The 25,566-nt window shown below is 45.6% G+C and overlaps 1 protein-coding gene across 1 annotated transcript in view; it reads left to right on the top strand.

Annotated features, from left to right (window-relative positions):
* The window catches only part of IREB2 (iron responsive element binding protein 2), a 27,571-nt gene continuing 18,656 nt past the window's right edge, over positions 16,652-25,566 (top strand). Inside the window, exons 1-4 of the mRNA XM_021406856.1 lie at positions 16,652-16,923; positions 18,842-18,931; positions 21,830-21,995; positions 23,612-23,749. Coding sequence (XP_021262531.1) covers positions 16,905-16,923; positions 18,842-18,931; positions 21,830-21,995; positions 23,612-23,749 — 413 coding nt within the window. The 5' untranslated portion in view covers positions 16,652-16,904. The remainder of the gene's footprint in view (positions 16,924-18,841; positions 18,932-21,829; positions 21,996-23,611; positions 23,750-25,566) is intronic.

Raw genomic sequence — 25,566 nt, 5'->3', positions numbered from 1 at the left:
GCTGTTTTGGGGTGTTTTTCATAGAAAACCCAGCAGTGCTTTGATGAGGATTGAAACGCTTCTTAGCCTCTTTGGAAGTCGGTGTGGAATTCCACTCCTGTTGGCCAGCCTTTGGCAGGGCCTTTCACAGAGCTGCAGGTTGCTTTCTCAAACCCAGACCACTGCCTCCTCCTTCTTTCTGACCTGTCACCGTGTGAGGGACATAGAGGAACAAGTCCTGTGTCCTGTGATGGCTGGGGCTGAGATTCAGCAGAATGAGACAAGACAAGGAGAGCTCTTTGCTCTCTTTCTGGTTGCATCTCTGAAGGGTGATTGAGCAGAGCAACCGTTTTTCTTTTTGAACTGGCAGAGGTTTGCTTTCCCTATAGAAATTCTTGTTAACCAAGTTCAAAGCACAGCTGTATTTACAGGACAGATAATACTGTGGTCATGACTATTGCTTACTGTCATCACACCCAAACATATCAGACCTGATCAGAGAGCCAGGAGAATCTGGTAGACTTCATTCATGTTTATCATAAAAATATAAAGCTGGGGAAAGCTGCTTTTCTCCTGCCTTCTCACCTGTGACGGAGAAGACGTTACTCTGATGAACCAGGAACTCTCCTGTTCTTCAGTGTTTGAATATCTACAGCTAGACAGTAGGAGCACTGCTTATTTCAGTGCAGTTCCGGGCTTATCTGACCAATTTTCAGCTTTGCAAAAATCATTTATCTGCTTCACGTCATTCAGTCATAGCAGATTTTGAAGAAGTTCAGAGGTAGCAGAGTGTATGTTCCATTCACTGAACTGCTAGATCCAAATCTTGATTGTCTTGGGACGTTTATGGCAAACAGATGACTTTGCCTCTTCATGACTTACATAGCTATGCTGAGGAATCCCCTCAACAGGATTCTTCAATTGCTACAGAGAAAATAGCTACCTGTTCTGTACGTCACACTGTGAGCTAGAGCAGCACAACAGGAGAGAAATGGAGGATGTTTTCTGTCTCCTCTGCTCTCTAACAGGTCACACCTTCTTCATCTAGGATTAGCACACAGTAAATGATATTGCAGCTGAAAAGGGGGATCTCTTCCTTCCACACTTTAACCTTAAGCCAAACCCTATTTCCAAGATCTTGTCTCAATTTGTACCAATTAAAAGCATTGCATGACAGCTTGGACTGAAGCACAAAATAAAATTAGTTCACTTTGTTTTGGAATTAGGTGCTGCTACCCACTGATGAGAATGAAATCCTAAGGGGAATGACAGTGATCTGTCTTTACTTTCTATCTTTTAAGAGTCAGATTATTATTCTTTTCCCCCTAGAAAATCCCTTTTCAGGAAAATCTGGACCTGCTTGTGCAATCAGCTGTGCCAAAGGAACTCCGTAAAAAGTGCCAGGCAGAACTAGCTCAAAGCTTCTCAGTGATGTGAACAAAATTGTGTATTGCCACATCAAGGCTCAGAAGAAAAGAGCTTTGTGTTGTAGAACATGCTGGCTCATGCCATACCCTTGCAGCAGCAGCAGGAGCCCACCAACACTGTTGGGTATTTTACTTCCAACTCCTGACTCTGGGGAGAGTCAGAAAGTGTTTGGTGGGTGTGGGGACCGGTTCAAGCAGTGGGGGCAAGTAGCAGAGTCAAGGCTGGTAGGTAGCAGAACTGTTTTGCCATCCCAGAAAATTGCTGCTCTTGGCAACTACCTCTTCTGCCCTGGTGTATGGTCAGTGAGGGTTCAGCAAGGTATTGGTATCAACCTCATGCTGTCTAAAGCATGGGAGTGCACTTAATGGAAGCACTGATGTCTATGTTTCGTTTCTAGGAAGAATCGTGCAAAGCTGTCATGCTTCTCCAGTAAATATCCTTCAGAAAACTTTACCATCTACTGGAAAATACCAAGTTAGGTTTCCATCCAGTTGGCAGCTGCTGTTCAAGTAGTAAAGCATGAGCTGTGAAACTGGGTTGTAGAGGTTATGATTGAAAACAGACTCTTGAGATATGAGCTACTCAGCATAACTGAGAATTTTCTCCTTCCAGGATTTAAACTGTTCCCCCAAGCTTTGTTTACGGTCTGGCACGGAAGAAGTTCCTTTCTTTAGTAATTTCAGTGTGGAACCTTCATCACTTGATTACCTTACATTAGAGTTACTGGCACATGAGTAAATTCCTGTGATGGGGACTAGAACTGGTCCAGGGTGTTAGTTTTATGGCTCGTTCTTGAAATACTGCAAAGGCCAAATTGCATTTTGTGAGTCTTCCTGGATTTAAAAGCTCTTCAAAGCTAGGCACAGAAGTCTTGGAACGGTTTTACTGGCCAAAGGCCCTGCAGTCATCTCCTGCCCTTCTTTTCTTCACTGAGATTGGGCCCCTCGCGAGGTACGTGGAAGTTGAGCGATGCCAGGGTGACCAATTGAGACATTTTTATTCACTTTTTGTGTAAAAAAAAAACATGAACACACATCTCCCCAGATGAGATGATGGGAGCAGAGTAGGGTTGCTGTAGCCAGCATCTACACAAACTTAATGTCACAGTGTCTGAAAGTTAAACAGTTACTTGGCAGATCAGGATCCTCAAAGCTTCAGGTGGCCGTTCTGTGCACTCGGGAGTAAGGGATTTTTATAGGCAGACACCAGGACAGTGGAGCACTGAAGGGTTACACAGAGGATTTGCTGACTGCTTAATAGCATTTGGATGCCGGAAAAGGGCTCCAGTGCATTTATGGATCTTGTTTTCTAGATCCAAATCAAAGAGACTCTGAGAGGCCTGAGAAGGAGCAAACAGTGGGGCCAGGGACAGAGCTTGGCTCACAGCTATGTGTATCAGCAAGCAAACTATGCTCCTCCAGAGAAGCAGGAATTTCCTTTCCCTTGTGCTTCTGTGTTCTAGATAGCACTTCATCACTCAGCCTGGAAGCGCTCGGTGTTTACAAGCAGTGACCACTCACTGCATGACTGCTGTCTTGCAAGTCTCTCTGCCCAAGCATCTAGGCTTCTGAGGTCTGCTAGTGACCAATGACAGTGGGCAAATGACTGCTGGCCTTTGTTGCTATGAACTTTATGATCATACAAGTGAATGCATTTGGAAACTCTTCCTTTGTGGTTAATAGAGTTGTATTTCTCCACACAAAGCCAGCAGGATGCAGATAACTGAGAAGGTGGGAGGACTTCCTCCCTTGAAGACATAAAGGCCTTGTCTTGCAGTTGCCTCAGCAGTTCAGCTAGTTTAAGGTTACAGCACAAGTGAGTATTCAGTTTCTTAAACATAGGTGTCTACAGTGATTTTAGATATCCTGAGTGTTCATGACCTCTGCACAAGGCTAGCATATAAAGCAGGCTGTGCATGAGATCTGTGCCTTTTTGGAGAGGCAGTCGCAGACCAGGGACAAAACCTGGGGGCATTACAACATAGGTGGCTGTGATTAGGCAGCTGACTTCCAGCCAACATGTCTGCAGGCTTGTGGCCTCACTATGCACTGCAGGACTGATGATAACTGCCTGCTACAGTAAGACAAAGCAGGGGTTATACAGATACCTGCACCTACTTGGAGCATGCGTAACATTTCATGAAAACAAAGCTTCTCTACACGTGTGGAACACTAGGGGACAGCAGCCATATTTTCTGCCCTAGGCAAGAAGAGTTCATTTTAGGATTCTCCTTTGATTTTCCATACTTTGTTCTTATGCCACTCTCATAAAACTTGTATTGTTTTTCTTTTCTACAAGAAAAATAAATATCCTAACCAGTAAACAGATCAGGCAGTAAAGCTCGATTCAAAAAAATCTACTGTAGGAAACTCAATAATAATAAGTTCTTAGCCAGAAATGTGACATTACTTTGAATTATTCAGTTCACACATAACTGTACCACCAACTACTATTGTATGGAAGCAGAGCTGTCCCACTGCGTGCTGCATGCCCTGGAGAGCTAGTGTTGCTGTAGTTCATTCTTAGTGCAAAGAGATCTATTTCTGCTGACAGGAAGCTCCAAATGCCACGGGGCTACAGAATCCAGAGTCCTGTTAAAATATGGGCTGTCTGAATATCGCCCTGTCAGAAGTGGAACAACCTATAGCTCTCTCCTTGAAATTACAGATGACTGGCTGAGGAGCGTGGTGAAAAAATGCTGTTAGTAATAGTGAAGGAATAGGTGGAAACAGATGCCATACCCCTTATTGGTAGTTCCTTCATTTCAGCAGTCCCCACATTACTTCCCAGAACACGAAGCCGGTTTGGATTAGAGGCAGAAAATACCTACCAGGATTCTTGAAATTTCAGTTCGCTCTTACTTGACTTTTGCTGCACTCTGATAAATCAAAGTTTTGAGAGTTCTGAAACTGGGAATTTGTCCCATGACTCTCATGCTGTTCCCATTTGAGGGCCTGTAGTGACACTCCACCAACATGATCTATGGCAGGCACTCCGTTGTCTTGCCATGTACTCAAAACAAAGAGGAACCTGGCAGCTACTTGGGTTTGCAGGCTTGAGTACAATTTCCCGTCAGAATTTGCTGTATGGTCTCACACTGTGACAAAGGAAAGGAAGGTGGTGAGGCTTGGAATGGGTCCTGTGGTGGGGAATACCACAGTCTTGTAGCAGACACTGCTGCCTCCTGCCCAAACCAGCTGCTCCTCTCTGGGAGAGGCAGGAAGGAGATGAGATTCTAGGTGGCTGACTGAACAACAGGTTCTTAAAAGCTCTGTAGATGTGCATCTCCATGTCATTCTTCACAAGATTTCATCATAGGTCTGATGAGTTCACTCCGTTTTCAAAGGGCTAATGCTTTCATGTTGAAGGAGCTGCTTCTGCTGGGAGATAAGGGGGCAACTGGAAATCAAGTGATCACTTGGAAACTGCAGGTAGGAATAGCTGTAGTGGCTCAGAGAAGAGTCTCTCCCCTCACGTCCAGTGCCTAAGGCCCTTCCCTGAGTCCCCACTGAACCTGCATGTCCCTTCAGCAGACATATAGCTAGTCTGCCTCTAACCCATGTCTTGGAAACACCTCCACATGCCTTTATCCCAGTCCTCACCTTTGTGTGTCCCGCTTACAAGGGATCAAAAAGATGGAAGGAACTTCAATTGAAACCACCTCTTTAAATGCGTTGAGAATTTTTGGCATCCCAGGATGGGCTGAGACAAACAGCATCACTAAAATCGACAGTAGTTTTAATGAACAAGGACTTATAGATTCTACTTAACGTGAGTAAAATATAACATTTTATATCCTTTTGTGTTTAGCTTCTACTCTGCCTGGTGACACAAGCCTGCAACACACACCTACAGTGTGAGAGCTTAGCTTAGCATCTCTGGAGAAAGATCAGTGATTTAAAGCAATCTTGATGGAAAGCAATGTTATCAGTGTTACTCAGAGAGACCTGAGCGCTGATTTATTGTCCATGTCAACACTGAGATTCTGGTGCTATTGCGAGGTTGCTGATGGCCGAAGCTATTTCTTTCCATTTCTCTTGCTGCAGCTGGGAGATTTTTAAAATGTTCCATATGTGGAAATGTATGTAAAATTGACACTGTGCAACTCTGGTGCATAGTGAGTCTGGAACAACTGAATAATGATATTAATTTGCAGATGATCCCACATAGGGTGTGCCAGGACATCAGCAATGACTGCAGTGAGAAGTCTGTGTGTCTGAAACAAGCACCTAATAACTCTCACAGCAGTTTTTAACAATGAGCTTATGCAGTCTGTGGCAGGGCTAGAGACTGAGAACATATTGCAGTTATTACAGAGGCTGAAGTCCAAGTTCCTTTTCAGACACGTCACCAGTAATGTGTTTTAATCAAAAGTATTTTAGTGAAGTAAATTGGAATCATCTGGATCTGACTGGCATCGTATTCTCTCAAGTGTGATTTATTTCCTCATTCCCTTAACGAACCGATAGGAATTCTTTGTGATGAACGTGAAGAATATGAAAAAATCTGTAATGAGGTCTGTTAGTACAGTTTAAGCAGAAATGTTATGGGCACTGGCTTTGTTGCAGCAGGTCGTGCAGCCACAGGGAAGCCATGGGAATGGTCAGTGCTGTAAAAGGCCATTTGCAGGGACAGAGGTCTCTCCTTTGCCACTGTTTAAATAACAGCAAGGTGAATTAATTCACTGATTTGTTGCTGGCATTTCATCCTGCTGGAAAAATATCAGGGAAGATACTTTGGGATTCGGGGATGAACGCAAAAATACATTTTCAAGAAAGGTAAAAAGGAGGCGAGAAAGGTGCAGCGTGTACCTGTACGTGTGTGTGAAACAGCCGTCACGCCGGAGGACCTCGCTCTCACACAGCTGTGATGGCAGTCACGGCTCAAGATGAGCACGGTACCCTCTTGCCTTTCTTTCAGCTTGTTAGAGGGTGACCACATTTGTTGAAGTTGTTCATTGCTGGAACAGCTCAAACACAAAGCACAAACAGCTCTTTCCCTTCTCGCCGCAGTATTCTGTGTGTTACCTTTGTTAGTAGATAGAAGCAGAAAAAAATCAAAAGTGTAATCGGTGGAAGCATAGAAGGACCTCACAATAAAGCCCGAAATCTGTTCCAAGGTAAGGAGAAGGAGAGAGGGAGTTTATTATTTTTTTCCACCATTTTTTTCCTTCTTGATTTTGGCTGAGAAACAGAATTTAAGGAGGAATTTGAATTTTCTGATACAATAAAGAGCCTGGGAAGAGCTTCTTTGCATGCTTTTTAATTGCACGCATTTGAACAAATTGCTGCACAGGTCCCTGAACTGTTTGGTGTGTGCTCTTGTTTGGACTAACAGTGGTTTCCTCTACTTCCGATCCTAATATCTTGTGGAAGAGTTGTGTTCCTCTCTGCCAAGTTTAAATGAATGCGTATGCTGAATGCATGTAGTATGTGTAGTGGCCTGTTAAATTAATCTTGAGTGTATTCAGAATTTGTTAATTTTATGAATACTTTGGAATAAGTAATCATCACTTTTCCTGAAGCCTATCATTTGGATGCTGCAATCATCGGGGCACCCATTTGCCAGGTTCTATCATCTACTAACACGAAGCAAATAGATAAGAAAATTGCAGGGTGAGAAGAATAAGGCAATATCTTGAAGAAGATACCAGGTTAAAAATTTCAAAGCCGTGTCTCCGTAAGCAGACAGGAGTTACGTAAGGCTTTAGAGCTGACTGAGCCGTGACACAGATACAAAGCTCAGACAGCAGCACTGAAGCTGGGGGGTGGGAGACAGAAGTGGGCAGTGGCCCAGGGGGCAGCTGAGGGCAACCACTCTTTGCATTGGATGGAGCAGAAGAATCTGATGGCAGCTCACTAACGTGCATTTAGTAAAGAACGCTGCTCACATAAACTGGTCACAGATAGATGAGATCGGCCTCGAAGAAGCTATGAGAATGTACAGACATCCTGGTGATCGCTGTCTGGGAATGGCACGAGTCTCCCTGATGTTCACCCAGTCCTGGGAGATGGACACTCATTCTGAGATACCGAGATCTGGGCAGCAGATTCCTGCAAATCTGCACTGTTGCCTTGTAAAGGGATTATTCCCACAGTCACCCATGCATACACAGAGGTGCTTTTTAAAATACACTCTTTATTCTGGAGTTGTGCCTTATGTCCCCAGTGGAGCCCACCAAGTCTCTGCAGAAGTCGGAAGGAACTAGGTGGCTTTGGAGAGATATCCACAGAAATAACACGAGATGGCATATGTACCACACAAATGTGTGGCACGGGTTAGGAATGCTGTGCATGCAGCCCGTGCAAATCAGCAGACCAAAACCACTTCTTTGGGCAAGGAAGCAGCTCTTGTTTCTCCTCTGTCCCTGCTTGGCAAGCGTCAGGATGTGTCTTTGCAGGTGAATGTAGGAATAAGGCACAACAACGCAGGAAATGATGTGAAAGTGTGTGGTCAGAGACTGCAGCCATGAGTTACTAAAATGCTTGCATGGGACATCCTTTTATCCTTTGAAAATAGATGCAGAAATCTCCTTATATTTAGGGATGTCTTACATAGCCCCAAGCTCCCTCTAGTTAATGCCTCAGTCCTGCAATCAAGAAGTCACAAGGGCTGCTCACCTGAAAGCAATGCAATGACACCCTCAGAGGCTGCTCAGTATGCGTTGGCCACGCGCACATTTCTGCACTGGGTGCAAGGCTGTCGCAGGAAACCACCAGTGTAAGTGTGAGGAATTTCTTTTAGATTCCCCTGTAAAGTGCCAGCTGCATTTCTCACTATAAAAACAGCAACAGTGGTCTTTATATAAAATAAATTGTGCACACTGTCCTGCCTATGTGCCTCCCCTCTTGGCCCTCCTCATGGCAAGGTCTCTCTCCAGGGCCACACCATTTTCACTTCACTGGGTTTTTGGCTCAATCCGGGCCTGGAGGAAGAGGCAGGGAAACACTGCCCCATCTGTGCCATATGCAGGATGGATCTCAGGGCATTTGGTGTGAAATGAAGTTGTGCTCACCGTTCATCTGGTGTTACAGCTGAGTGCATCCAACTCGGTTTGGGCAGCCGTGAGAGCTGATTGAGCCCATTGGGCTTCATCTGGTGAGGGGACATGACTGAAAGGATGAAAACGGGGCTTTTTAATTGCCAAGCCACTTGAATCAATAGGGAGCTCTGCATGCTGCTCAGTGTGGTCTCCATGGACCCCATATGAAAGATGAAGGCAGCTGCGACCTCGTTTCACCACCCTTGCCTCAATCAATAGCTACCAGCTTTTAAAGTCCCAAAAGGTGTGATTAAGCCTCTGCTGCGTGAAGTTAGCGTTCCTTACCGTGCAGCCCATTGTCCTGAATGAAAGGACCTAAAAGCCCTTATACTGTGAGGGTTAATGACCAGATGTCCCTGGAAGGAAGCCCATCATCAGCTCTGGCCCCCTGTGCCAGGAATTGCTGCAGCTGATTTCATTCCTCTTTGCATCCGTGTCTTAGCTTCAATGGACACTCCACTTGGGTGAGCAAGTGTATGTGTGCAGATCTAAATCTAGGGATGTCCTGGGAGAGGGCTGAAAGAAGAGTTGTGTTACATGTCACTGTGGTAAAGAGGATGCTCTCAGTCAGTGACAGGCAGGAAGCTTAAACCCTTCCACACCTGGGAGTAGGACAGTGCACGTTTCTAGTCCATATACTCTTGCCTGAATGTGATAGTGCCAGCAAGGCTTAAATCAGACTGTCCCCTTGTAAGAGCAAAGCTTTAATTATGTGTGAACAAGACAATAGTGATGTCTGTGGGAAAACAGTAAGGACACGTTTGTGGTTTGCAACAGCAAATGGGTTAGCACCTCTAACAGGAAGAGAAAGGGCAGCATCATTTGCAGAAATTAATGGACAAAGCAAAAATTGCTTCATATGTGATGTATGTAAACTGCATATTTCACAGTGCTAGTATTGATACATCATTCTCAAAGGGCTATTTCAATGTTGCTGCTTTCACGTAGAAATCCACCGGTACGTACATCAATTTAACAGGGTTCTTTGAGCAGCTGGCCTTCCTGCTTGCATTTTTCTTTCCCCCACTCTCTCATTATTGATCCCAGAGTTCAAGAGGCAGTGAGGACATCTCACTCCAAAGCCAATACTGGTATCTTGCTGTCCACATGGTGTATTATTGACTGCATGTCACTCCACTCAGGCAGCACAATTGGATAGGGAATTTGGTTAGCACAGCCCAAATGGGGTCTGCGGTGATTGCTGGGGTGTCATTATCAGTCTTCTGGCATGTTTTGCGGTTGTTAATTAAGGCTTTTGTTTCCCTGCATCTATTTTGCATGTTAAAATTCTGGAAGCCTCTGAAAAATGTTTACAAATCTGTGGAACCTTTAGCCAGCAGCAGCTTTGCTTTCAGAGGAAGAAAAGCCCTGGAAGGCTTCACTCCATAGGCTGTGCCATTGCAAGTGAGTCTGTGTGTAACAACAGGTCATTAAGGATTTGCTGCTCCAGGACAGAGGTGGAAATAAACTTGCTCATTCACCGAGTATGGAGCACAGATGAATCTATTCACAATTCAGTTTGAGTGTGAGATTAGTTTCCTCTGAAATGCCATCAGAAAGCACTTGCTCACAATCTAGGTCAAAGCAAGGAAGGCTGCTGGAGGATTGACTGAAAACAATGGAGTGAAGCTGAAATTACCTGTGTTCAGCAGCAGTCTAAATCTCAGCCAGATGTTTTCAGTGATAAATATGCTGTGGGAACAGAGGTCTGTACCTCTGCAGACCCCGCAGTGGGAAAAAACTGAAATGCATGTTAATTCAAGTCTGCACAATGACCTCAAAATTGTCTTACCTGTATCGTTGCAAAAAATCTCTGCTGCTGATCATGCTGAAAGTATGCTAAACACCCATTTTCACAGCTAGCTCATACTAAGTTTTTTTTCCTGCAGCCTCACTTCCTTCCCCTCAATAACCTAATTGTTCTTTGAGCTCAGTACCATGAACCAAACATTGGTATAGATTAACATGAACAGCAGATGATGTGAAACAGAAAATCCAGCTAGGCTCATTCAGCATAAACAAATATTTGGAGGTGCATTGCTCAGGCAGTGATTAGTTTGCCAGCTGTAAGTAGAGCTACAGAGGAAATGAAAAGGATGGAGTATGCTGAAAGCAGCAGTGGGAAAAAAATGACATCAAGACACATTAATTCATAATGCAGCAGGGAAGGAGTGGAGTTTAGACTGGAGTCTGCTGGATTTTAAGATCCTTGCCTCTTTGTGAGTAGTCAGCCCATTTGTGAGATGCTTTTTATGCTGTTAAGACAGCAATGGAGTGGAAACTTTTTTTTTCTTTTAAATAGGCAGGAGGAGGGGGAAAGCCCTGAATTAAAACCAAGCTCTCATGAGAGGAAAATACTGTACGTACCTTTTCAAAATCCTTCAGGATACAGCTGCAGATATTGAAGACAAATGGTTGCATAAAAATGCCAATAAAGATAATAATGGAAACAAGCTATGCCTAGAGTTCACTTTAACTTTTGGTTCTGATAGCAACAAAGATAGCAGCATAATGGAGCTTATTAATGCAGCAGGAGGCAGAACTATACAACAGCTACAAGGATAAAGAGTTATTCAAAACCTCTAAGTAATGTGTACTAAAGTTTGAGGTGGCAAATCGCTGCTAAGATCATGAAAGCAAGAGCAGTACATGCTAAATAATGAAAGTACTTGGTGGCCCCGCTACTGTCACTTGCAGACACTATGAGTAGCATCTTAGAGCCCTCTCCAAAATCAGATATCTCAGTGAACATTATTAGACGGAAAACAGAATGTGTGGCAGAAATACAATTCTTTTTGCCAAAGAACACCAAATAGGCTTCAAACCTCCAGTGCTGGAGCATTAACCAGGACAACTCAGTAGGTTTAGCACAGGGTTTCAACTCAAAAACAACCTCTAACAGTAAGCAGCTCAGTAATTTAAGCACTCAGCAGTATTGCAAGAGATGTGAGAAAACTAGTCTCAAGATCCTCTTCCTATTTTAGATGATACCACGAGCTTCCATACCTGATGATACGGAAGATGTCTGCTTATGCTAAGAGCCTCAGGTGGCCTGGAGATTCTCCTGATTCCTGGAAATGAAGAAAAGATCTGAGAGAAAGCAGCCTAAACGCTTCTCTCTGCAACTGAATACTGCTCACTTCATCACCTCACACCTATACAGCTGACAGCGTGGCGAGGCAGGAAAGCTTCCTGTTGTGCCACTTCCTCTGGTTTGAAGAAACCTTGGGACACAAATTATGTGCAAAGGAATAGAAAGAACATATTTGGAGCCAGAAGTTCTGGAGAGGGGAATGAGAAGATTGAAGGATGGAACAAAACAGATGGGAAAATAGAAGGCTTGGTTCACTTCTGTCAAACACATCATACGTTTCTTGGGTGCTAATGAGGGCACTGCCCAAGTCCTTGCGAGCCCTGAGCATTCAGCTCAAACGGCAGGACAGGCCTATTCTGGGTACAGTAAAACAGCAGTGGTCACTAAGGCCTGCTGAGAGCAAGGCATAAGCACAGGAGGTACGCTCCCGTTGGAATTCTGGTACTTCCAGGTCAGTGCTGAAAGCATGGCTGGCAGCCTACATTGATTAGATTTACACTGTTCACCAAGAAGAGCACATGAATATCACGGGAATATGTGACATCCCAGTGGGGAAACCAAGTACTGCCTTCCATAGGATGGCTCTAGGTTTAGAAATGGTCCTGAAGTCCTTGGTGGTCTCTCCTCTACTGATATATCATATCAGATGCTACTGAGAACCTATCTCACACCTGCACTTGAGACTTCAGCCTGCTCCATTTGAACTTGCCTTGGGAGCTCTCTTAGACTTTCTACCACAATAATCCCCACAGCCATACTGTTCTCCTCCTCAGAAAACTGACCTGTGCCAGGGGGTTCTCCAGCACATAGGGCACTGCTGCTGCAGCAGAAGGGCTGTGCCTCTGCTCTCTATGGTCACTAGAACTCTGGGTTCTCCTGCTGTCCATTGTCTCTCAGATGCTAAAGCTGTTGCAGCAGGAGCAGCCTCAGTTACACATGCACATCCGTAGTACAGTGGGGCCTCTGACTGGAGGCAGCAGTGTATTACCTCTAAATAGAAAAATACCACTAAGAGAACAAAGACTTTCAGCTGAGATTAACATTTTATTGCATGGGCGGTAGTTATCAAAGAGCTTTATGGCTCTTCTGGAGGCACTTCAGTCCAGTTGGATTAAAATCAGCACAGCTGTTCCCCAACTGGTTATAAAAATGCTTCCAGCCATCGCCACTTCCTGCTGTCACCGTCCCTCCTCTGGAAGCTGCACCATCCCGCTCCGCTTAGCTCAGAGCCTTGCCCTTCCTCTTTCTCCCCATCTGCCTCTTAACTGGGTGCTTAGTTCAGGCTAGAAGGCTCCATCCATGCATCCTCCCTGTGCTCCCCAGCAGCTGCCTTCAGCACAGAACTGGAGAGCAGAGAGCAGGGCGTGCGGTTACCACTACACAACATGAAATCGCACCGAGTGACACGGTGAGCGTTGGACATGTCGGGCTCCTCTTGCTCTCCTGTCCCCTTGACACTGGGCTCGCAGCCAGCTGATGCCTCACCTGCCTTGGGGCTGCTCAGCAGGGCAGCAGGACAGGTGCTGCTTTGTGGAAGCAAGGTAGTGAGGACTGCACAACGAGGGAAGATGAACAGCAGGCACAGAGCAGGGCTCAGAGTTTGTCTAAGCATCCTTGATCACTCTCTGACGCACTGCGTGCAATGAGACTTGCTGTACTCTAGTGCGGATTTTGCTCCATCTCTAGGAGGCAGATGCCATCTGCAGGAGCCACTCGATCCAGCCTCCTGGAGGCTACAGTAGCTGTGGGGGGAAGATTCAATTCTAGCTGCCAAAGAGGCATCGGAGAGGACACAGCCCGCAACCCTGCCTGCATCTGGGAAGGAAGCACGGCCCTTGCTGGTGGCATGGGCTGCAGTGGTGGGGACCTGGGAGGCAAACTGGTTGGCTCAGGCACCGTTCCAGTTTTAGGGTGTAGATTGAAGGTCTCTCCCGGTAGATCTTTTCAGCATTTACACAGGGAGACTGGAATCCTCCACCTGACTCCCACCTCTACGTGCCTCTTGGGTTCTCCTAGATACACAGGTCTGTGGGATTCTTACCTAGTCCTGACTTGAGGATCATTTGCTAAGACAGTGATTTGGTGTTCTTGTCTCAGACTGATACCGGTCTCTGAGAAGGACGGGGATGGTTTAGAATGGTCAGTAGCTTCATGAGCTGGATTTTATCTTGCAACTTGGAAGTTGCAAGTGTGCAATCATTCTTGCCAATAGTTCCACTAACTAGACCAAGTTTCTCTATTGTGGATGTACTTGTGTTCCCTGCTGCTGCCCATCTCCAAAGGCACGGAGCTGTGGCACTGCTGCCTGGATGTGCCCAGCAGAGGCACCCAGCTCTTAGCCCTCCTCACTTTTTCCCTCCAGATGTGAAAAAGGCATCGAGTGGTACTTGCCAAATTAAGAGAAGTCCTGCAGTGAGTGAGGATGGGACACAGTGTGGCTCCCCAGCACAGGTGTGAACAGATGGCAGGTGAGCCCTACCTTCCTGAGAGGGAAAACACTTGTTGCCTGAGGTTTGGGGGTGAAGGCACTGCCAGAAACATCCAGGCTTGCAAAAGTCCTGAGGCAGGAAAGCTGAACTGTGCTTCCCTCCACATCTTCCTGCAGCGTTCAGGAAAGAAGGCAACAGATGCCATCCGTTTAAAGCAAGCATGTCAGTAACAACCATAGCCTGAACCAAAACAGATGTCATCTCCATGGCTGTTAAGCCTGATATTTCACAGACTGCCATGAGCACTGGACAGTGTAGCTTGAGGTTCCCCAGTTGCTTGTACTTCCTGAAATGAAGACCTCATGCTCAGGACTCAGTTAATCTGCCAGCAGCACAAAATGCCCTTCTTCACCCCATTATCTCTGGGAACAGATTTTGCGTACATGTAGACCCTACTGAGCAACTAGGAAAAGTGATTTTCAAGCTCCCTATCCATACAGCAAGACCAACAATACTGCAATCTGAAAACAGACTGCTTTTGCAATAGTAGAAGTTTGCCATCTTATTGTTTTATTATATGATCTATTTCAAAGTAAGTATGTTTACTCTGCTGAGCATCTCCTTTGATGCTAATAAACTAACCACAATGAGGCTATGCTCCCAAATACCATTTGGGCTATAAAATATACTGAGCCCCAGAATTAATTTTTGAAAAGCAGCTGCCCCAATACTTGAACCTCCCCTTATACTCAGCCTGAACTTTAGAACCAATCTGCAGATATTTGTAAGACAGCATTATCATCTGATTTACTGAGAGTCTGTTGAATGTTTGGGAGGGGCTTTGAGAGGGCTTTTAGCACTGTGTCTATGTGTGTGAATGGCAGTTCTTGTAAGAGATTAAAACAAACTCCTTCATTTCCGGAGTGCCATCATTTTAGAGCAAAATTTATGGAGACAACTGGAATTGCTATCACTGAATCAAGTGTAAACACCAGTCTGAGATAATTAATATCCCAGGGGATGAGAAATGAGCGTTACTTCTCGGTGGAGCCTTCACATGGTGAGGAACTAGTGTTTCAGTGTTTTTTGTGACTGGCTTGTGCAGCAGAGACTCATTGCCATACAGTGGGCATTAACAGTAAATACATTTTCTCTGGCATTTATTCATTTTGATAACAGGGATTTTGGGTAGTGATTACAAAATAAAATGAAAACAAAAGTAAAACTTAAATTCATAGAAGACTACATGGTGGCTCTGAGGATTCTGTTTTAGAAAAAAAATGACAGAAGCAAAGATACCGTGTCAAAACATTCAGTCAGGTTCCTAGTGAGACATTCAACCTGCCTACATGTCAGGAAGCTATCTTCTTAGTTCATAGCTAACCTAATTCTTGCAGCTTTGCTGCTGGGGCACACAACACTGGGGCATGCAACTCTTTGATTGCTTTTCTAATCAGTTCTCCAACCAATATTTATAAACCCTTTCATTTTTTTTTTTGTTGTTACTAAAAATATGCTAACATCAAAAGAGCATTGTGATCTTTTTAATTAACTGCCCCAAGCTACAACTTTGACATAGTCCGTGTGTAGATTACTGCGTCCTACCCGTCTGTGTAGATTCAGTTGTGCATTTCAGACTCCTGATTGATCGGTCTGACCAGAATTTCTTTAATAAACATTTAACACAAGTCTCTGAAGTTCTCACTCCCAGTCTCCCAAATTCACTCCTGGAAAATAAGCATCAGGTGATTTTTTTAAATCTACTACAGTTAAGATATAAAAATCAAACATTACTCTCCTCTTCAGAAGACCCCTGGCTGCCTCAGACAGGAGAACTGCCTACGTTGTACTGCGTTCAAGCTGTAATTACAGCGGTCACACGGATGGCTGTATGCAGCCAGGATTAAGGGATTTGATTCGGAGGCATGGACTCCAAACTGCTGGCCGGCCCTGCTCCTCCTGCAGAGGCACGTATGGGAATGGTGTGGGCGCCTGGCACCTGGCTTTAGAGAAACGGGGAGGAAGACCACAGAAGGGCTCAGCTAGAGAAGTGTCTTCTGTCACACTGGGTTTTCTCTTCCTTTCTTTGTATGGTTTCTCTTCTTTATTATATTGCTCTGGGACATAAAACTGAGAGCACTTCCACTCAGACCGCTTCTGCCAACTCTGATGTATTGCAAACCAGAAGTAGCTATCTTTTTCTCTTCTGGGCAACTCTTGCCACGAATTTTACTTTTTTCACCATGTGGGACCGCAGAGGGGACACAGAGAAAACACTCTGGAAGTGCAGAACCATCTTTCTTCTTGGATGGTCACAGCGTGCCTCGAAGGACTCCGCGATTCCCCAGGAATCACACAGCGTGCATCAGGCTTCAGCCCCAGACACGCAGCCTGCCCGGGTCTGTCAGGGGACCGAGCTGCCCTCGTACGGCTGCCACATCGCCGCGCCATCGCTCAGTGACAGCTGAAAAAGGCAATGAAGGCAACACGGGACCGATGAGCGGGGAGACGCAGGCACCTCACGGCACCGCACGGCGCCGCCCCGTCGCCAGCGCCCACAGCGCAGCCCCCGCCCACCACCAGACCCGGCAGGTCCTCGCCGCACCACGCGCAGCCCCGCCCCGCCCGCCGCCCCGCCCCACCCACTTCGCGGCGCAGCCCCGCCCCGCGGCCGTCGTCATTAGACCCTCAGCTATCGCGAGAGCGGATCGCCTCCGTGCCTTCACTTGCCCACTTCCGCCCATCGTGCGAGGTCTCGCGAGACCGCGCGTTCCTCGCGCAGCCGCAAGACGGCGAGTCTCGCGAGCGGCGAGAAGGCAGGTGGGAGCCGGGCGGGGGCGGTGTAATCTCGCGAGAGCTGCGCCGCCCCGCCCGGGCCCGCTCCCCCCGGCGCCCCGCTCCCCTCCCCGCAGAGCTAATATGGTCGCCGGCGATGGACGCTCTCAGGCCAGGTCAGTGCGAGCGGGCCGTTGCCGCCCGCAGGCCGACCGCGCACCCGGGGGCCGTGCCGCCCCCCTGGCGGGACCCCCGCGTCTCGCCTCGGCCTTTCCGTCCGGCCGGCGGTGCAGCGGTCTCGGCCCGGCTGGAGCGCGGCCCCCGCTGAGGGGAGGAGGAGCGCGCAGCTCCCTCCGCGCGCGCCGGCGGCCGCTGTGCGGGAGCGCGGTGCGGGGGCAGGGGCGGGTGGGCCCCGCGCTGCTGCTGGCCCCCGCCCGGTACCACCCCACCAGAGCCGCTTTGTTCGCCGCTGCTCGGCGCCGGCCCGGCCTCCCGCCGCCCCGCTCGCCCTCCGTTATCCCTGACCGCCGCTGTCGGGCCCCTCCCCGTTCTCTCAGCCGCTGCGCGGAGCGGGAGATGGCTGCTGCCCGCCCGGCGGTGCCCACCGTCATTCGGGGCTGTATCGGTCGGATGCCCGCGGCGCAGCCTTTGTCAGCCGCCCGTGCAGCGCTCGCTTTGCGGTGTTGTTGTGGCTGCGGCGCGTTACGGTGAAACCGAGCGGCAGACAAAGGGCGGTGTGGTGGAGCTGAGCGCTGCTCGGTGCCGCGCTCACAGGTGCGGCCCCGCCATGGCACAGCCGTGTCCATTTTCTCCCCGCTCTTTGTGATCCGGATTTTAATTCCGTAGACTTAAATGAAATTCTTCAGGCTTGATGAGGTGTCATTGGTGCTGCCCGTTTAGTTTGCTAGCAATTGAATTAAAACGTTCGTTTTGCGAGCTGGTGGTCTTCTTGAAGAGGCATTTTTGCTTAATGTGTTGGGTATGTTCTTGCCTCTTGCTTGTTGTTAGACTAGCACGTCATGATTTATGTTTTGTAACGTACCTATCCCTTATCTGAGTCATTAAGTCCATTTTGTAGATGGTCAGCAGAGACAATAAAGGTCAAATGTGTATCAAGGCTTCTGACTACACTGATGATTTGCATGACCTGTATGTGCCTGGTAATATTAATGTTTATCTTAGTCACCCAGCTACATCACCAAGTGTCTTAATGCATTTAGAATGTGTCCATATGCAATTTACCTAAAATCTCAGAGAAGTATTATTTTTGGTAAAATCAGAAATAAAAATTTGGTGTTAGGAGCCTTCTGTCAGTGACTAAACCCTCTGTGGTTGACATGCCCGAGGGATGGGATGCCATCCGGAGAGATCTGGACAGGCTGAGCTGCGGCTGGGTGAACCTCATGAGGTTCAACAAACCCAAGTGCAAGGTGTGCACCTGGATCTTGGCAGTCCCCACTGTCAGTACAAGCTGGGGCATGTGAGGATAGAACACAGGTCTGCCAAAAAGGACTGGGGGTACTGGTGGATGGCAGCTGGATGTGAGCCAGTATTGTGCCCTCACAGCCCAGAAAGCCAACCTTATCCTGGCTGCATCCAAAGCAGTGTGGGCAGCAGGGCAAGAGGCGGGGGGGACTGCCCCTCTGTGCTCTGAGACCTCACCTAGAGTGCTGCATCCAGATGTGGGGTCCTCAGCATGGACATGTTGGAGCAGCCCAGAGGAGGGTCACAAAAATCATCTGAGGGATGGAACACCTCCAAGCTGGGAGCTGGGGCTTTGCAGCCTGGGAAAGAGAAGGCTTCGAGGTGACCTGAGAGTGTCCTGTCAGTATCTAAAGAGGCTGTGAGAAAGATGGGGACAGACTCTTTAGTATGGTCTGCTCTGGTAGTGCAAGGGGAAATACTTCCAAGCTAAAAGAGGGGAGACTTAGATTGGATATAAGGAAGCTTTTTACACTAGGGGCAGTGATACACTGGCTTTCTGGTTGCCCAGATATGTGGTGGATGCCCTGTCCCTGGAGACGTTCAAGACAGTCTCTTCCAACTCAAAAGATTCTATGATATCTGTAACTCTGTGCTTTTTTTCTTTTTCAGGAAGCCCTTACCAGCCCGTAATTGAAGAACTGAGAAACCATCCGCAAAAGAGGTTCTACAATGTCTCAAAGCTTGGAGGCACCAAGTATGGTAATGATAACTTCTAAGTTTGTAATGAGGACAGTACCTGCAGTAAGTGTGCACCACATACTGCTGTGAAGTGTTAGGAGGTGCAGTGAGTATGTGGGTTCCTAACAGATGTATTTGAAAGCTTATAATTTTCTATGCTATTATTGTTTTATGAAGTTGATTGATAGCTCTTGCAGTTGCTGCGGAAGAGTGAGTTCTGGTGGTGTGCAAACAAGTCCTTAATCTCAGCGTGTCATTAGTAGGTAATATATCACTAAGTGATATGTGCCGAAAAGATTATTTTTTACTGGTCTCTGTGTCTGGATGCATCCTAAAAAATAAAAAGCATTTGTGCAGTGATGTGGGATGGGGCAGAAATGCAGATGGAGAGAGCTATTGGTCACCATCAGCTGGAATGGGTTCTACTCTTGTAGATAATCAGAACATATTTTTGTTATTCTCTTAACTTTGATGTTAAGCTCCTCCTACTTGAGGTACATATTAGAGATATTTGGGATTTTCTTTTAGTCATACTGTTTTGTGAAGATACATTTCTTAACTAAAAATTCCAGTGAGTATTTCACTTCAAGCCCATATTTGACAGAGGTAATTATGTCCCTGTTTTTGAAGCAAAGAGGGAGGAGCTCTTTCTAGTGCAACAACGGCTGCTGCACATTTTGTGCAACAGCTGTGTGCTCTTGCAAATTTCTACTAATGTAATACTGAAGTTAATCTTCCAGGTGAGCATGAGAAGGGGTAGAATGTTTGTTTGTAGCTTTGTCTGAGAAGAAGCAGTGGAGTGGTAGCAGCAAAACCAGTCCTTTCAGTGGGTTTCTTTTTTTTTTTAAGGGCCTGCAGTGAAAATTCTAACAGAAGATACTGCTTTCTATCTAGATGTCCAAAAAGATTGGAGCCGCAGCGGAATTTGAAAATATTCAGCAGAATAGGCTAAGAAGATCTTTCTCTTCCAGTACAAATTGATGGGCAGAAGTTGGAAGCCTTGCATTAACCGAGTGTTAGAAAAATATTGAATTTAAGTGCAGTGTGGGTCATTATCCATTATCTGGAATTGTTTACTGAATTTGTTGCTAGAGCATTAACTTTGGTTCTTGCCTGTTTGCCCTCTGCCTTAGGGCTTCTGACCATAGTCTGACAATAGTGCCCGTTCAAGTTAATCGGATTTCTCATGTAACTGTTAATTCATTTATTTGCCAATTTGTTTAAGGGGGAATCTGATTTTGCTAGTGTTGAAAATAGTAATGTGTTGTGGGTAAAATGGCAGCTGGGAAGACCTTGGAATGGGTTAGGGCAGAAGGGACAACTGGAGTTGTAGGCCTGCATCACTGCTGGGACTGGGGCTAACTTGGACAGCCTTTCTCACTTGAATTTCCAGGGATGGAGATTCCATTGTCTCTCTTAATCTTTTGCTTACCCATCCTCCCTGTCACGTCGTCTTCCTCGTATCTGACCGTGGTATCTATTCCTGCACCTTGTGGCTGTTTTTGTGCCTTTACCATGCACTTCTTAAAAGGTGGGCTTCACCTTCTCTGCAGTTCCCATTGGACTGTGGCAGACTACATTAGTTCATGTAGCTTTTTCTTCTCAGAGTGAGCAAATGCAGCTCTCTCATGCCTGTGTGACACATCCTGCAGCCCCATAACCATTTTAAGAGGCCCTTCACTGGGTATACTTGGATTTGTTGAGATCTCCTGTGTTCTGGGAGGCCCAAAACCACATGCAGTGGTTGCATAGTGGATACGCTACTAGTACAGTAGCGCCTGGTAGAGAGAAGTAATCCCTCCTCCATGGCTGATGACTGCTACCTGGTCCACTGTACAGTTAGCCAGGGTGTGCTGCGTAGTATTTGTAAGGAAAAAGTCAAGCAGTTCTGTTCTGGTAATTTGACTTTCAAATAAAGTGATGGCATTAGAGTTGATTCAAACATGGTTTTGGTGATGTTTCTGTATTAGTCTGAGTGGCTTGACACTAGATAACAGTAGATACCTTAGCAAGATGCATGATGAGAACTGTAAATCTTGTATTAACAGCTTGTGGATGAACTTACTGATCAACAAATCTTTTGTTTTCTTAAGCCTGAACTAAGTTAACTCCCTTCTTGCAACTAACTTGTTCATATTTCTCACTGGTACCAAGTTATTTGCCTGCTTGAATGATGATGAAAAGAATGGTATGTGAAGGAAAATGTGAATTCTTTGTTTGCAGCAAATAGTGACGCTTCTCCTTTTCTCCCAATTTTTTTCTTTCTCATTTCTGGTTCCCTTAGTTTTACCATGCCACAAAGCTGTTTCTTCTCAATACCTTAGATCAGAAACAAAGTACTGGAAGTTATATTTAGTGAATTGTCGTTCTTTGTATGTTATGAAATGTTTAATTTTACAGCACATATCAGTAGAGTTTCTGGTCCTCAAATCGCAGTATATATTTTAAAAAGAAAATGATCAGGCATTAGTTGCTTTTGGCTTGATATCTCAAGTAATGAAATAGTGACATGAACAAACAAAAAGAATATATTTTTAGAATATTCTACTAGGTGTTGCCTTTCTCCCATTCTGTTTGATCAGTAATGCCAACTCTAGGTGTCTTGCATGCATCTCCTGCCGGCACAGCATACCTGCTTAGCTGCTGCTGTCATAACACAGTGCAGTCAAACATTGGTATCTTCAGTTCAAGTTCTGTATAACTCATCTTCTGTAACGTACACACCAAGCAACTCAACGTTCTGTATTTTATAATGAAGATCAAACCCAAGAGCAACTGGAGAGTTTGGTTCCCATAGCTCTCTTCCTTCTAATTTGTAGTGACGTGGGCTTCCTCAGAAATGTGAAACTGTAATTTATAAAAACATAAATAAGTTCGGGGTGTTGTACTAATTAAGTCAGTTATTTTGTGTTGCCCTAGATATTCTGCCTTATTCCATACGAGTGTTGTTTGAATCCAGTGTCCGTAACTGTGATGGCTTCTTAGTGAAAGAAACAGATGCTATGAACATCTTAGACTGGAAAACAAAACAGAACGATGTTGAAGTGCCCTTCTGTCCTGCCAGAGTTGTTCTTCAAGATTTTACGTAAGTAGAGCACATGAAAAATTTTCAAATTAGCTGAAAACTCAATGAGTAGCGTGTATGCTTCAGCTTGAAAATAAATAGCACCAACCATTGGATACTGAAGTTTCTCTCTTTGTCATTAGGAACTTATGCAGCGCTTCCGTTATTTAGCAGATAGAATCATAGATCATAGAATTGCTCAGGTTGGAAAAGACCTCAAAGATCATCAAGTCCAACCACAACCTAACCATACTACCCTAACAACCCACCACTAAATCATGTCCCTGAGCACCACATCCAAACGGATTTTAAACACATTCAGGGATGGTGACTCAACCACCTCCCTGGGGAGCCTGTTCCAGTGCTTAACAACCCTTTCCGTCAAGAAGTTTTTCCTGATCTCCAACCTAAACCTCCCCTGCTGCAACTTGAGGCCATTTCCCCTTGTCCTGTCCCCTGTCACCAGTGAGAAGAGACCAGCCCCGCTCTCACTGCAGTCACCTTTCAGGTATTTGAAGAGAGCAGTGAGGTCTCCCCTCAGCCTCCTCTTCCCCAGACTAAACAGCCCCAGTTCCTTTAGTCTCTCTTTATAGGGCATATTCTCCAAGCCCTTCCCCAGCCTTGTTGCCCTTCTTTGGACCTGCTCCAGTACCTCCATGTCCCTTCTGTACTGAGGCGCCCAAAGCTGAACACAGATACATCACTATTACTTGTAACACAAGAAGAGCTGTTGTTCCTTAGGGTGCCCTGGCTTTAGTGTGGGTTGGTGAAGGTGAAGCTGTTGGCCTACAATGAGTGTTTTACGGGACCAGTGCCAAAACACAGATGGAAGTGGAGACGTTTAGATTGTAGCCAGATGGCTGACAGTTCATTGAAACAGTTTGTGCTTCAGACAACTGGAGATTAAATGCTGCTTGCTCCACCAGTGTGTGTAATCCAGCTGAAACAATGAATAATGCATATATTAAAGTCTCTCAAGATAATAACTTGATGTGGTTTGAATATAGCATAGCTGTAAGGACTGTCCTTCAGCAGCTTGCAAATATTAAATTTAAGATGTCTTGGAGACTAACAATGTATTTATGAATAAGAGATTTTGAAAAGAAGATGATGGTAGTAGGAATGAAGTAATGGGTTATCCGGCAAAATGAAGATGATTTAAGTAATGCTATGTTCTCTCTTCAGCTGTGTGCTTCGAGTATGCTTATCAGTGTAACAGTAACGAGTTTTGGCTTCAGTAATATGCTATGAGCTTCAGAAATAACTGATTTTGTAAGAAGAGAGTAATATATACTGAGATATTAAAAAGTATAGCTTGAGCATTGTTCATATCAGGCTTTATAAGCATCTAAAAGTGAGTTTTAAAGTGAAGTACAGTATGCTTCAGAACATAGCAGGGCAAAAGAGCAGATATGATTATCTTCTTGAGATTCCTGTATTTTTAGGTATGTTACCCTAAAACACGCTGTTGCTTGTTGTGAATGAGTGCCAACTTTATTAACTTCTAAAATTTGGGGAATAAAATAGCAGGGTTTTAACTTCTGAACTCAAATGGATCTAGGCTTACAAGGAGGTTTCTGAGTTTAGTGCCCGGATGTCCCGTGTTATTGTGCTACTTTGCTTTTTTTCTCTGTTAGTGGAATTCCAGCAATGGTGGATTTCGCTGCCATGAGGGAAGCAGTGAGAAATGCTGGAGGAGATCCTGTGAAAGTCAATCCTGCCTGCCCAACTGATCTCACTGTTGACCATTCTTTGCAGATTGATTTCAGCAAATGGTAACATACCTCTTTTCTTCCCTTTTAATGAACCATACCCTTACTTTGTACTGAACTGTCCGTTTATTCAGGTTCCGTCCCAGTAAATCATTTTTCAAGTCTGGATCCTTGAAACTAGACCTGATAGTACCTGAAAGAGAGCAGATAAAAGTGGGGAAAGTAATACTGTAGAAGGAGAAAGAGAGAGAGAATGATTTTGAGTTGTTATGCTTGGAGCTGACTTGATAACCCAAATTCTCGGCAAGAAATTGCTGAAATAAACTGGATCCGTCACAGTTTCCAGAAAATAGTATGTCTCAAGAGGATGAGGTAGAGTGGTTGTAATTTTTGCTTTGCCCTGTTCCTGCTGTTAAAAATTCTTTTCTTGATTAACATTGAAGGCAGGTGCCTTGTCACAGCTCTGGAGGAATGGCTTGGCAATCCTATTGGATGTACTGAAAGACTGTAATTTCAGCTTGTAAGTTACGACTGTGACTCTATATAGGCCTTGATTTTACTGCAGATGAAAAAAGGCCGTGGAGACAGCATACTTGTAGGAGTCTGGCTAAGTATTAGGTCTGGAAGACTGACAGCCTGCTTTTCTTCTCTTGACAGGCAGTAATGCGATGAGAACAGCCTGGGGCTGCATTGTGCTAGAAAGATAACACTGTAGAAGAAAATGTGAATTTTATTCTGTATTTGCTGATTATTTCCCATAATGTAGCTCCCCTCCGCCCCCACCCCCATTCATCATAGAGCCTTCCCAAAGCCATGCAGAACTGTGTAAATTGCTTGAGCTCCTCCTGAATTCCTAAAAATGCAGGAGAAAAAGCCTGCACCAACTGGGTATGGGTGTGTGAGGTGTCGGTCTGTAGGTTGTCCAAGTACGCGCGGGATTGCAGCTTGGTTAGTAGCTCAGAGTGAAAAGCAAGAAGGTATGAAATCGCGTTGCAGTTCTGTGTTCTGTCCATTCTTGTGCCTGGAGGGGCAGCTGACTCAATTTCAATGGGGCTAGCCTGAAATTATCAGCAGCACAAGTGTTGGCAAGAGGTCTTGCTGCTTTGTAACGATAAAGCGTGTTTCTGTCCTTTTGCTTCTGGAAAGCTTGCAGGATCTCAGCAGCTGCTGACCTATGATAAGAAACCCTTCTCCCCAGTGGTCTGTGCTGCTTTCATAGGACTGCCATCTCCTGCTGATCATGAGCTCATGGAATTAAGACAAGGTATCCTCTGAGGCCCTGCAGCATTCTGCGTTTAGATAACTAAGTATCTTTCTGTGTTAAAGCAGCAGAGAGCAGGGGATTTACTTAAAATCAGTGATTTGCTTTAAACACTTGAGTATTTGCTAAATCTTTCACCTTTCACCACAACTACTTTCTTAGCTCTCGTGGGAAAACAGTGTTGCACAAATATGGGTAGCACACTAGCTGGACTTGATTTTAAAAATAAAACCAAATTTCTGTTTTCTGGCTGAGTTGATGAGAGCATGAAATGTACCTGAACCTTTGATAATTTGTATCGAAAGCCTCATTGAATAGGAAAGTCACATTTCTTTCCTTGAAAAGGCTTTGTCTTGTAAATTGTTCACATGTGAATTTAAGGAAGGCGTAGCACTGCTCTGGAGTAAGAAACGTGTGCAGCACCTCTCACTGCTTGGATGAGGCTCTCCCCACCCCTTCAGTTGTCAAAGCCCCGACTTTAGCCTTTGCAACGTGGTTTATGAGTGTTTCTGGTCTGCTGTGACCAAATGGAGCGAGGTACTTACCTGGTGTCAGAGCTTCAGGCAACCTGGTGCGGTTCACTTCTAGTTATTAGTTTGCTACCTTTAAGTGAGCTTAT

This window comes from Numida meleagris, chromosome 9, assembly GCF_002078875.1.
Source record: "Numida meleagris isolate 19003 breed g44 Domestic line chromosome 9, NumMel1.0, whole genome shotgun sequence".
In the NCBI taxonomy this organism is placed as follows: domain Eukaryota; kingdom Metazoa; phylum Chordata; class Aves; order Galliformes; family Numididae; genus Numida; species Numida meleagris.
Note: the sequence above shows the minus strand (reverse complement) of the source record. Positions and strands in the feature narration are given on the sequence as shown.